The 14,009-nt window shown below is 38.8% G+C and overlaps 1 protein-coding gene across 4 annotated transcripts in view; it reads left to right on the top strand.

Moving 5' to 3' along the window:
• The window catches only part of GABPA (GA binding protein transcription factor subunit alpha), a 37,994-nt gene that overhangs the window by 12,751 nt on the left and 11,234 nt on the right, over positions 1–14,009 (top strand). For all 4 annotated transcript variants that reach the window (XR_014825095.1, XM_021071441.2, XM_021071440.2 and 1 more), the window contains exons 4-6: positions 249–333; positions 3,451–3,696; positions 10,040–10,234. Coding sequence is in view for 3 of the 4 variants with exons in the window: in XM_021071441.2 (XP_020927100.1) it covers positions 249–333; positions 3,451–3,696; positions 10,040–10,234 (526 nt within the window). In the remaining variant the exon portion in view is untranslated. The remainder of the gene's footprint in view (positions 1–248; positions 334–3,450; positions 3,697–10,039; positions 10,235–14,009) is intronic.

Raw genomic sequence — 14,009 nt, forward strand, 5'->3', positions numbered from 1 at the left:
AGACTCCAGAGCTAGGGAAAAAACACTACTTAAAATAAATGTTGTTTGTGTTGTCCTTAATTGCTACCACATTGGTTCAACTAGTTTCAGCTTTGGCAAAGAATTAAATGATATGACAACTTGAAAAATTAAATGTGTTTTTATAATTTAATTAGTATGCCTCAGTAATTAAGTCCTGCTGGCATATCCATTTGTATTAAACCAGATGACTGAGCTAAAACAATCTTATTCATTTTACCCATATTTAGCTGGATCCAGAACGAAGTTTATTTGACCAAGGAGTAAAGACAGATGGAACTGTACAGCTTAGTGTACAGGTAATTTCTTACCAAGGTAAGATACTTTCAGTGTTGTTATTTAAAAGTTTAGCTCATGTTTTTAATATAGGAACTTTTATAAGCTTTAGATGCTTATCTAAATTAATTAAGGTGATGTTATAGCCAAATATTCATGCTTTTGATTTAACTGTTTTATCTGTCAGGGTGAAGCAATTAGTATAATACATTCTGCCTACTACAAGAAAGGATATAGTGTAGGGTAGTAAATAACAGGATCCTAGGGAGGGTTGGAAGGGGAGGTTCTAATGGACTTTCTGAGAATGGCTTAGCCACACTGCAGAACAGCACTGCCAAGTAAGCTGCTGCTCTGCTAGGATCTGGAAAATGGCAAATCTGAAAGCCACCCCTATAGCTGATAACTTGGAACCATGCTGCCTTTTCCGTGAACCACATTAGCCAAAAAATGGATGCCATGTATATGCTTGTCCCCTCTTAGCTCATTTCCAAATAGAAGATGCATGCCTAAATCACACCTGGAATCCTGTCTGCAAAGCAATCTAGTCTGTGTAGCTTAGCACAGAGAGAGGAATTTGCCAAGGGTATGGAGTGACCCAGTGAGCCATATCTCTCACAGTGTTTTTACAAATCTGTGTAAGTACACAAGATAGAAAATTAGGAAACCATTTTTGGTACATTGAGTTTTAGTTTTTTAAAATGAGCCTTTGAAATTTCTGACTGGAGTTTTAGACTGATTTTAATCTCTGAATGTATTATATTGCTGACAATTATGTTTCTCCAACCAAAGTTTTGTTCAGATTATGAAAATGGTAATTATCCACCTTAATTTCCCCAGGATTTACTGTTGTTGGAAATAAGAAAGAAAATCAGTCTTTTTTTCTATCTTTAAAAGCTTAGTGACCTCTCAATTCAAGTGCGTTTACGAATGGTTGACGAAATTTGAATGGAGGTTTAGGGGAAATTTTTTTTTCTGAAAAATTATGATTTTTTTTCATGTATATTTGAAAAAAAGTGATTTCTTTTATATTACCTAATAAGTGATAACAGTATATTTTCTTATAATACTGGTTCCACAATTGAATTGAATTGTTTTTATGATTGAACTTCACAGTATTACACTTGAGTTTTGTTTTTTCTTTCAAAGCACTTAAATTAACTTTTGATACAGATTGTAACTGAATCAGTGAGCAAACATTAGCTGTTAAGTTGTATGATAGTTTCTTAGAGCTGTCATTTTAACCTAAGTATCTGAGGTTATTTTGTAAAGAAGAGTTTTTTCTCTTTTAAATATCCTAAGGATTTGGGTTTTTCTTCAGTCGAAAATGAGAATTTAATGATGTGAATTTAACTTAAATTCAGTGTCTTTATTTTCAAAACATGTACTTTGTTTCCTTAAAGGAAAAGCAGTCAAGGAGTTCCCGTCGTGGCTCAGTGGTTAACGAATCCAACTGGGAACCGTGAGGCTGCTGGTTCGATCCCTGGCCTTTCTCAGTGGGTTAAGGATCCGGCGTTACCATGAGCTGTGGTGTAGGTCGCAGATGCGGCTCGGATCCTGTGTTGCTGTGGCTGTGGTGTAGGCCGGCGGCTACAGCTCCAATTAGACCCCTAGCCTGGGAACCTCCATATGCCGTGGGTGCAGCCCTAGAAAAGGCAAAAAAAAAAAAAAAAAAAAAAGCAGTCAATAAGTAATTTTAGTTTGCTTAGAAAGACTTTTTAAAGTTCTGAAGTTAGGTAGCTACTCATATTTGCCCTCTCTGGTTTAGTTTTTATTTTCTATTCTACACTGGTACTTTTTTTACTGGTGTTTGTCAATGGGGTGTGTATGTATGTGTGCATGTGTGGTGGTGGGGGTCTTAAAGTGTTTTAGACGTAGAGAAAAGTTGCAAGTGTAGTAAAAGAGTTGTTGGATGTCCTTCGTCCAGCTTCCCCAAATGTTAACTTTCATTACACTTGCTTTATTCTCTCTCCCCTTCATCCTCACATTAGTTTTCTGACGTGTTGAAAAATAAGATACTGGAGTTCCCATTGTGGCTCATCAGGTTAAGAACCCAGTGTAGTCTCCATGAGGATGTGGGTTTGATCCTTAGCCTCGCTCTGTGGATCAAGGATCTGACATTGCCTCAGGCTGTGGCATGGGCTGCAGATGCAGGTTGGCCTCCATGTGGTCATGGCTGTGGTGTAGGCCTGCAGCTGCAGCTCCCTTTCGACCCCTAGCCTGGGAACTTCCATGTGCCGCAGGGGCAGCTGTAAAAATAAATAAGTAAATAAATAAAAGTAAAATAAAAATAAGATTCAGACACAATCTCTTTAGCTAAATACAGTGGTGTGTGTGGTTTCCAAAAACAAGGAATTTTTTTTTTTTTTTTTTTTTTTTTTGCAGCATATGGAAGTTCCCAGGCTAGGGTTGAATCAGAGCTGTAGCTGCTGGTCTGTGCCACAGCTACAGCAACCACCAGATCTGAGCCACATCTGTGACCCACACCACAGCTCATGGCAACACTTGATTCTTAACTCACTGAGCGAGACCAGGGATCGAACCTGTGTCCTTAGGATATTAATCATTCATTTCTGCTGAGCCGTGCCAGGAATGTCAAACAAGGAATTCTTTTATATGATCACAATTATCAAAATAAGGAAATTAATGTTTATATAATACTGTTATCTGATCTACCAAAGTTCTGTTGAATTGTTATTTTTATCATTTAATAGAAATCTGTTAAGGAGTTCCCCTGTGGCTCAGAGGTTAACGAATCTGAGTAGCATCCACAAAGACATGGGTTCGATCTCTGGCCTCTCTCAGTGGGTTAAGGATCCGGCGTTGCCAAGAGCTGTGATGTAGGTTGCAGATGCGGCTTGGATCCTGAGTTGCTGTGGCTGTGGCGTAGGCCAGTGGCTGCAGCTCAGATTCGACCCCTAGCCTGGGAACCTCCATATGCTGCGGGTGCAGCCCTAGGAAGATAACAGATTTCTCTTTTTTTTTTTTTTTTTCATCTTTTAAGTTGTCTAGACATAATGCCAAGAATATTTAAAATGGGTTTTGTTCTACCATTTGAGAATGTATGAACACATAAACTAATCTAAATGTTGTTAGTGACTTTCATTCATGTTCTGACTTAAATATGCTTTTTTATTTTCTCTCCAATTTACTATTAAGGAATCGAACCAAAGCTAAACATCCTGGAAATTGTTAAACCGGCAGAAACAGTTGAAGTAGTTATTGATCCAGATGCCCACCATGCTGAAGCAGAAGCACATCTTGTTGAGGAAGCTCAAGTGATAACTCTTGATGGCACAAAACACATTACAACTATTTCAGATGAAACCTCAGAACAAGTGACACGATGGGCTGCTGCACTTGAGGGTTATAGGAAAGAGCAAGAACGTCTTGGGATACCCTATGGTAATAAAATACATAATAATGATGTTAGGGAGAATAATAAGAATTAAGCTTGACATAGAAAACACTAGGGTGAGTAAGTTATCTATTTTAGATGCAGGATATTTAGGTAATATATTGATTTTCCTGTTTTTTTTTTTTTTTGCTGTTGTTTTTTTGGGGGGTTTGGGTCTGTATATGTGATGGTGCTGGGAATACAAACATACTAAAAAAATTTTGCTCTCAAAGTGTTCACAGTGTAGTTGAAGAGCAAGAAGATAGATGAAAGGAGATAATTGACATAAAGATAACATGTTTTTAAGCTATCAATAACCGGTATAAAGGAAACTGAGAATTACAGTCTCAAAGGGATCATAATGGCCTGGGCGCAGGGCGGTGGGGGGAAGTTGGGGGTTTATTATAGACAAGGAAACTGTTGGGCAGAGGACGACCTTCCAGATAGGAAATGTATGTGCAAAGCTGAGACGTGGGAGTATGCTGTGCGTGAGCATGAGAACATACAGTGAGTGGGGAAGGAATTATTCTGTAGCATTATAGAACCGTTTTTGATTGATGGAAGTGACAGTTGAAAGCGAATGTGGCAGCGCAGTGTGGCATAAGTTAGGTGGTTTAGGTGTGACTTAATGATAATATTTAGGTTAGCCTAGACGAGGTGATTTCTGTGGGAGTAGAAAGGAAGAGGTGGATCAAAACAGTGACAGGACTGAGCAACTGATGGATTGTGTGGGGGTAGAGGGGATTCAAATGCTGATCTAATTTCTCAAGCTTGGATGACTACGCAAGAATAATATTGATAAGAATTGATTATGTCTTTGTTATCTATTTCCTGAGTGAGGCACCATGGTAAATGCTGGGCTTTCAGTGGTACATGGGAAAGACACTCCATGTGTTCCAAACTTTAGTGGGGCAGGGGGCGTTGGAAAGTCTAGTACAGGAAATCTTTCTAGTGCAGGAAAGATTTTTGGATTTTTGGTTGGAAAGGAAAGTGTTGATAATTCTTGATTTTGAAGTAATATATACTCAACTGGAAGTCGCCAGAAAGTAGTTTCGGGTACACAAGATTTAGACTAGAGATAATGATGTTATTTGGGACATTGGATTTGTAAGTCATAAAAGTAGATGTAGTCTGATGGAAGAGAGTAAAATGGAAAAGAACACGATGCTGGACCTTGTCAACGTTTAGGGTTGAGGAACAGGAAGAGCAGAGACATGGAATAGCTGGAGAGAAAGAAGGAAAGTAAGAACTGTATATAGTGTCTCTGAATTTGAGAAAGAATTTTTTTTTTTTTTTTAGGGCCACACCCATGGATGGTATATGGAAGTTCCCAGGCTAGGTTGAATCGGAGCCGTACGCCGCAGCCACACCAGATCCAAGCCACATCTGCAACCTGCACCACAGCTCACGGCAACTCCAGATCCTTAACCCACTGAGTGAGGCCAGGGATCGAACCTGCATCCTCATGGATCCTAGTCAGATTCATTTCTGCTAAGCCACGATGGGAACCCCAAGAAAGACTTTTAGGTGGTCAAAAATCTTGACGCTGCCTAGAAAGTCAAAAATGCTGACTGAGTAGTATCTTACTAAATTTGGTGATCAGAGGCTCATTGGTAGATATAGATAAAAGTAACTGTTGAGTTGGAGAGACAAAGCTGAATTACAGGAAATAAATATTGTAGAAATGGAGAAATTTGAGTATTAGCTTTTTTCAGAGGTAAGTGGAAGAGTGCTGGGGGGACAAATAAAAAATATTGAAGGTCCAGGAGTTGGTGGTGTGAGTGTATTTGTAGATAAATGATGTGGAACTAGTGGGAGAAGGAGAGATTCGGGAAGCAAGGAGAGGGGTTCATTGGAGCATAACAAGATAAGAGTCCAGTTTGAAGCAGGAGACCTAGCTATTCCTCAAAGAATGAGAAGAGCTGTTCAGGATCTCGTCTTTTTCTCGGTTCCGTCACAGTGTGGATCTTCTTAATTTGCTCAGGGCTTTTTAGTGTAGCATCTCAATCCAGCCCTGTACTTAGCCAGTGCGGTAGCCACTAGTCCCATGTGAGCACTCAAAATATGCCTGGTTTGAATTGCAGTGTTCTCTAAGAGTAAAACGGCCAAGACAAAAAGAGAATGATATAAAATCGTATACATTTTTTATGTTGATTACATGTTGAAATGATAACATTTCGATGTAATAAATGACATTTTTATTGAAATGAATTTCATCTAGTTCTTTACCTTTTTAATGTAGCTATTAGAAAATGTAAAAATTACATAGTGGCCTGAACTGTCTTTTGGACAGTTGCTTATCCAGACCATTGTAGGCTTCAGTTCCGGGAGTTTTCCTTCATTATAATTGCTTTCTGTGTTTCTTTGTTCTTGTTAATAGAACTCCTGTTGAATCTTCCGGGTTGATCCTCTGCATTTTGTTTCCTTCCTTATTTTTCATCTCCATATCTAATTGTATTACTTTCTGCCGAATTTTCTTGTTGTTTTATTGCAGCCTCTCTGATTTTTATTTTCAGTTTACGAGGGTTCTTCATTCTGGTTGTTCCTTTTCCATAGCATTTTGATCATGTTTTCTCTTCTCTGAGTATGTTGATTTCAGTGGAGAGGGGGTTATTAGTTTTTGATTTTTTTGGTTTGTTTAGTTTATTATGGCATTACTTCTACTTTCTCTGGGTTTTGTTTTTCTGTTTACTTTTGTTTGTCTAGTGGTTTGTTTTTTAGTCTCTCAAATACCTGATTGTTTTTAACCATCTTCTCATATTTAAGAGTGAATAACTTTAAACCTAATTAAAGTCTGGAAGGGGTTGGTTGACTATACTCTGGTAAAAAAAGGTGTTGGTCATTTAATTAAAATATTTTCAAGTGTCAGTATATATAGATCTTTCTTCTGGGTCTCTTCAGCTTCTCTTGAGAATTGGCCAAACACCTGTCAGGAGTAGAAGGCTGCGGTGAAGATTTAGGGTCGATGTGTATCTGCATTCTGGAAGTGCAAAGTGGTGGGAGGAGGGGTAGGAGGGTCTCACTCTTCTGTTTGTAGACTTTTCTTACTGGCATCTGTTCTCTTAGCTTCCACTTTGTATTTCTCCTTGATCTAAAGTGTCCTGATGCCTACGTGTGAGGGGATGCTTCCATTCAGTTGGCTCCTAAGAATGAAGGAGAGGCTCTGGAGATTCTAACCACAACACATATTTTAATCTCCTCGTTTTCTGTCTACAACATGGAACCACCATGGCCTGAGCTAGTAGCAGGAGGGATGCTCCACTTTTTAATTGGTTTCCTCCTTAATAGATATTTTAGGTCATAGCCTTTTTGGGGGGGTTGCCCTGGGGCATATGGAGTTCCTGAGTCAGGGATTAGGTTATCGCTTTTTTTTTTTCCACTTGATTTTTCACTCTACTTATTGTCTTCCAAAAAATTACTTGAAATCTCTCATCCATTTCTGTTGTTTTGCATCCATGTTCCTAGGAGTTTACATCTTTTGAAAATCTCTTTACTATCCTTTTACCGGGAACTTAGAGGAAAACATTCATGGCAGTTAATTAGGTTAAACTGGAAGTTCTGATGTTATTTAAGAAAAAAGGTGGACCAAATCTATTCCCCCCCCCCCCTTTTTTTGGTCTTTTTGCCTTTTCTAGTGCCGCTCCCACGGCACATGGAGGTTCCCAGGCTAGGGATGTAATCAGAGCTGTAGCCGCCAGCCACAGCCACAGCCACAGCATCGCGGGATTCAAGCCGCATCTGTGAGCTACACCACAGCTCATGGCAACGCCAGATCCTTAACCCACTGAGAAAGGCCAGGGATCAAACCCGCAACCTCATGGTTTCCAGTCGGATTTGTTAACCACTGAGGCATGACAGGAACTCCTCCCCTAGTTTTTTGATACTTTTTGTTCATGTGTGTGTACAGTAGGCTTCTTTGAACTTTGAAGTTTGGTTCAGGATAGGTTTTCTAACTTTCTAGAACTCCTTCTCTTGTTTTCAAGTAGTATTAAAAATAGAGCATCTTGGGAATTCCCACTTCAATGGGTTAACGATCTCGCTTGTTTCTGTGGAGACACCAGTTTCATCCCTGGCCCAGCCCAGTGGGTTAAGCATCTGGTGTTGCCCCAGCTGTGGCATCAGTCACAGATGTGGCTTAGATCAGTCCCTGGCCCAGGAACTTCCATATGCCATGGGTGTGGTCCAAAAAGGAAAAAAAAAAAGAGCCTCTTGCTTTCATAGTTCCTGCCTTTCCTTACTCCACTTTTATCTGGATCTCCTCTTTCCCTTTCCTTGATGTTCCTGTACTACTCAGTTTCAATTCCACTCCCACCAGTTTTTCCTTATTTTGGTCTTTTCTTCTGAAAGTGATCCTTGACTTAGTTTGAAAATCTCATAGGTGATATACTGCTGCATCACCTTTAAAGCTTACCCTGGACCTTTATACTCCACTGCTGTTGGATTGGGCAAAACTGCTTTGAGCTGCTCCTTCAGCTTGGCCCTTTGTGCTTTCAAAGAGTACTTCCTGGCTGTTGTTGAGGTTTTCCCATGTTCAGGATAGAGAATGGGTCAGATGTCCCTTTGCTTCCTTCTTTGCTTTCTCTCCTGCACAGATGCTCATACCAGGCAAGGCTTGTGGCTCTTACTGCTTTGTCTTCAGCTGTGTGTATTTTGGGTTCCATGGGGATATCAGATCACGTGGTTATAAATGCCCATGAATTTTTGCTTTTGCCCTCCAGTTCCTTTTAATGGTGGGCTTTTTTGTTTTGTTTGTGTTTGTTTTATGTGTACATTGAGAGAAGTTTTTTAAATTTTCCTGTCATCTTCTCAGAATCTTCCTGAACTTCTTTGTGAAAAAACAAACAAAAATCGATTCTGTGGCTCTCATTCCTGGTTTTTTTTTGGTTTGTTTGGTTTTTTTTTTAGCTTTCCAGGGCCACACCTATGGCATATGGAAGTTCCCAGGCTGGGTGTTGAATCAGATCTACAGCTGCCAGCCTAGGCTATAGCCATAGCAACTCGGAATCCAAGCCACGTCTGCAACGTATATACCACAGCTCAGAGCAACACCGAATCCTTAACCCACTGAGCAAAGCCAGGGATCAAACCTGAATCCTCATGCATCCTAGTTGGGTTCGTTAACCACTGAGCCACGAAGGGAACTCCTCCTTCCTGTATTCTTATGTTTGATTCATTTTTGCTATAAATTGGCTCTTGATGAGTACCTAAATGTTATTTTTCCCACTTATTTTCTTATTGAATAGCATGTATCTTGGGGGCATATAATCAATACTATTTAGGTGGATTAACTTCTCCATGAAGAAATACCTACTCCAAAATTAATTCAGCTAGTATTTATTAAAATTCTGTGAGAAGAATGCTGTATTAGGTGCCAATAATGAAGTATTCATACATGTTGGCCATCTTTTTCATTTGTGCATTTATTAGATAGTAAAAAATGATGAAGAAAATGAAGCTATTTGGATTCACCTTTTATAAATTTAATGAAGTATGCACAAAGCATGTGGTAAGCTCTGAAAATTCAGTGCTTTATAAGACACAATGCTTATATTTAAATAAGACCTCAAGATCTTATAGGGGAAGACAGCTGAGTAGTCATGCAATTAGCATGTTTTATTGTAAGTTGCCATCATAAGGGTAAGTTCAGAAGCAAGTAGATTTTTACAAGAAGAAAAAATGAGGAAAAATTATTTTGGAGAATATGTCTTGCACCCTAGAAACTCCTTAGAGTTTTGTTTTTTTTTTTTTTTAATGCATCAACTCATTACTACAAAATTTTTAAAACTTGGATAACTTACTCCATTTTCTCCAAGGTAATCATGTATTTTAATTCTTCCATTTGGCCCAGTAGAGAGCAGTTTTGCATTTTGTTTTTCTTATTAAATTTCAGAGTAACTGATGTAGAAACAAATGAATCCATCAAAAATTTAGATTAAGAAATTGACAAGGAACGAAGGAGTAAATAGAGCATATGAATCTTTTTATTTCATGGAGTTCCTGCTGCGGTGCAGTGGATTAAGACTGCAGCAGCTTGGGTTGCTGTGGAGGCATGGATTTGATCCCCAGCCTGGCATGCAGTGGGTTAAAAGGTCTGGCGTTGCCACAGCTACTACATAGTTCCCAGCCAAGGCTTGGATTCAGTCCCTGGCTTCTGTGTGCTGTGAGTGCAACCATTTCAGAAGAAAAAATAACCTTTTTTATTTCATATATTAAATTTATTTCACTTGAGGGAGAGAAAAACCTGCCTGGATTTTATATGCATGTTTATATGTATGTGTGTTGACAAGTTGACTGTAAATTTAGATAATATTTAAGTTGCAACTAGACCAACAGTAATATTTTTCTCTTTAGATCCCATACAGTGGTCCACAGACCAGGTCCTGCACTGGGTGGTTTGGGTAATGAAGGAATTCAGCATGACCGACATAGACCTCACTACACTGAATATTTCCGGAAGAGAACTGTGTAGTCTCAACCAAGAAGACTTTTTTCAGCGGGTTCCTCGGGGAGAGATTCTCTGGAGTCATCTGGAACTTCTTCGAAAATGTATAAAGTTGAAATTATTTTCTATTTGCATTGTAACTTAAGTTTAATTTATTTTTTTATAACTTTGATTTCATCTTAATTATCATTGATGATAGTAATAATGATTAACATTTGTTAATTGTGTAAAGCTGTACTGAGAACTTTATATGTATAGTTTCATTCAATCTTGTGCTAATGCTGCAAATCATTACTTTCCTTATTCATATAGGAAACGGAAGCTTAGAAAGATTCTGTGCCCTGCATTTAGCTCTTTGCATATAAATGTTCTAGTAGCTGACTTCTGTTTCATCAATCAGTTCTTTCATTTGTGCTCATCTTCTAGAAATTTAAGAGTATTTGTTCATGGATAGCTTCTCTCTCATTCTCATCATTTTTGAGATTAAATCTTTTTAAATGTCTTTTAATTCAATGGGATTTTAAGGGAGAAAGGGAAATTGTAAGTATGAACCCACCATCTTGAATTGGACTGGTTATAGTGTTGTTCCACAGACATTATTGTAATGATTAAGGCTGTCCAACAACAGAGCCTAAATGGACATAAGTTATTTTGTTTGAATTTTGATCTATCTTGTATCTCAGTGACTGTTAAAGTATCTTCCAGTAACCCATTTCCTAACGCTGTTATATAAATTGTAAATGCTAGCTAAACTCACACTTTTTTCAGAACGTGTGAATGGGACTCTCTGACTTTGTTTTCATAGTGGCTATGGATGAAATGTAATGGGTAACATTTCATTCTACTCTGTACCCAATAAGGGGACAGCTTTGGTGGAGGGATTTTTTCAGAGTCATTTAATGCTTAGGGTTTTCATCTGCTGTTAAATAAGAAATGAGCTCTGTAGAGAGGCTTTCCTATGTTGTTTTTATTGGTAGTGTCTCTCTTGCGTTGGGTTCTTTTAAATATTAGCAGGAAAAAAATATCTGAAAGTCTTATTGCTTTTCATTACGTTTACAGGGTTTATTTCCAGTTTCAGTTCCTATTAGATAAATAAATTGAATATTCTGGTTGAAGGTTTGTCCTTGGCTTCACAGGTTTTCTTCTCTGCAGAGCTTTTCATACGAGTAAGGTAAATTCTGAGTTGTTTCAGATTCCTAACATGTGAGTCATGTTTACTGAAATGTTTTCTTGTAGGAACTCCCAAGAATAGAAGAGGGACAGTGTTTAGACTACAGTTTAGTTTTTCTCAAATTCATGGTTTTCACTGTCTCCCGGAGATCAGCACTTGGTTGTTTTTTTTGTTTTGTTTTGTTTTTTTCTGATTCTTCTAGTGCTTCTCAAATATTAAAGCTCCTTCAGAGACATTTCCTAGCAAAGGAGGCAGAGGAATCTTATGTATCTTCCCATTCCCTTGCTGTAGAACGGGTCTTCTTCAGAAGAGCTCTGCTCTGCAATTGTTTTGTTTTCAAAAGTATCAAACCCCAGAGCATCTTTGCTCTGCTGGCAAGGAAATCCCATCTGCATTGGAAATCCAGTGCTCAGTTCAGAATCCGGGAGTGGGTAGTGGTAGTATGATGTGTAAGGCTATTTCCGGTGGACTTTCTGTAATTCACAAGCCTCGCTTCTCAGGACAAGCTCTTTTGAGTGTGGTCTGGGTTCTCTGATCCCTGTTATAGAGTGACATCTACAGCATACTTATTTTTTTTTTGGCTTTTTAGGGCTACATCCCAGGCATATGGAAGTTCCCAGGCTAGGGATCAAATCAGAGCTGCAGCTGCCAGCCTACACCATAGCAACACCAGATCCGAGCTGTGTCTGTGATGTGCATCACAGCTCACAGCAACACTGAGTTCTTAACCTACTGAGCAAGGCCAGGGATTGAACCTGCATCCTCATGGATACTAGTTGGGTTCATTACCATGAGCTACAATGGGAACTCCTTACAGCATATTTCTGAAAGGTATTTATTAACCCAGCATCTGTCATCTGTTCCTCAGTGATCTAGATCTAGCAAGGAGAAGCAGTATTAAACAGAACTTCCTCTTTAGATTTTTGTATTAGGTTACCCACCTTCCTGCCGTTCCCCTTATCTGCTGTACAGGACAGGGAACTGTGTGTGCTTGGGTCCCTCTGCTGTACAACACAAATTGAAGAAACATTGTAAATCAGCTATAATTGAAAAAAAGAAAGAAAGAAAAAAGAAATTTCCTCTAGGTCCTACAGTACTTGTGGAGGATAATTCATTAGGAAATGTTCCAGTAGTACCATCTCTGTGTTGTCCTACATATGAATATGTCTTCTGTCACCAAAGGCACAAAGCTTTGTTTGCTGAGGATTTTCTTTAGGAAAAAGAATTGCCTCATTTCTTTAATTCCCTAAGGTATTTCTCCATAAAATACCTCCATGTGTCCCAGAGCTTTGCCTTTTGGGGCTCGGCATGCTTCGTGCAAGGCCAGGGTTTGAGGGCTACAGAGGACTATGGATTTAGACTGCATATGTGGTCTTGGACTGGTCTTTCAAAAATTTCTTTCTTTTTGTTTTCTGCCTTCTATCTTAAGAGTTCCCAGAAAACAAACCAAACTCCATTCTGAAAATCAGGGCTGAGGAACTGATGTTACAGGCCAGTAACACCTGTACTGTGTGGTAGTGATTGGCTTTTGCCTCTTTTTAAGCTAGGGCACTTGTTCATTTATAGTCACAAATGAACAATATCATTTTTACAAAATTTGGGGGAAATTTTATAAAGCTTGGGGGAAAATATACAGCAAATATAAAGCAGGGACTTTTCAAGAGAGATAGTTCTTGGGGAGAATGCTCAGAACTAGGGATCTGGGTTAAAGAGTATTGTCTTTACTGAAAAGTCAACTATGTTTCAGGCATTGTGCTTGTTCAAAGCATTTCCTTTAATCCTCATAGCAACCCCATGAAGTGGTAGGTGAGGGTATCTCATTTAAATATGAAGAAATCAGTGATCAAGTTGCTCGAGTCATTTACCATATTCATTTAGCCAGTAAGTGAATACTAAGATCAGAACCCAGGTCTGTCTGAGGCTCATCTTGTATAATTGTTTAAATTCCCAAACTCAGGGACCCCCAAGGGAAAAGCTCCCATCTGAGAGTAGGATTCAGATCTCCTTTTAGTTTTCCAGCCCTCTCCAGCTCTGGGTCTGGAATTGGATCCTGGCGTGGCTTCCTAAGCAGAACTGTGATGGGAGCCCAGGCCTCAGTACACAGATCACTGCTAGTGGGTACAGTTTCAATTCAGGAGAGAAGCATCCAGTCTAGATGGGAAGATGGGCATAGATCGGCTGAAGGAATAGAGACTGGAAAGTCTAACTCTTGTCTGAGAGGTAAAGAACAGCATTTGCATAGGGAATAGCAACAGATGAGTGATGAATGGTTATCCAAAGGGCTGAATTAGGACCTTTTACACTGTAAGTCTTATGTTGAGAGCTATATTTATAGATGTGTTAATGATTTGGTTTAGTTGTGACACAGGACAGCTATCGTTCCGCTGAAAATTTAACCGTCTTTAAGAAGAAGCATTACAAAGTCAAGGCAGTTTTGTTCAAAAATGGATGTTAGATGAGTAAATTATGACGATCTCTGAGATCATCTTGAGGAAGGCTTTTTGATGAAGAGTGTAAATAATTTCAGTGTGATGTATATTCTCATCTTTGATCTGATCTTGGTGATTTTTCTGTTTCTTTTACATGGTTTTATGTAGATAGATAAATGATTTAGAATAAATATTTATGTTTAGAAAACTCTGCTTCTCTGAATAACTTTTCTGAACATTAAAAGAAATTGGAGTTTTCCCTGCTATTTCTCTTAAAAA

This window comes from Sus scrofa, chromosome 13 (assembly GCF_054392235.1).
Source record: "Sus scrofa isolate SSC_HxYL_T2T_F1_AM1 chromosome 13, Sscrofa_HxYL_maternal_Yorkshire_Landrace_v2.0, whole genome shotgun sequence".
NCBI lineage: Eukaryota > Metazoa > Chordata > Mammalia > Artiodactyla > Suidae > Sus > Sus scrofa.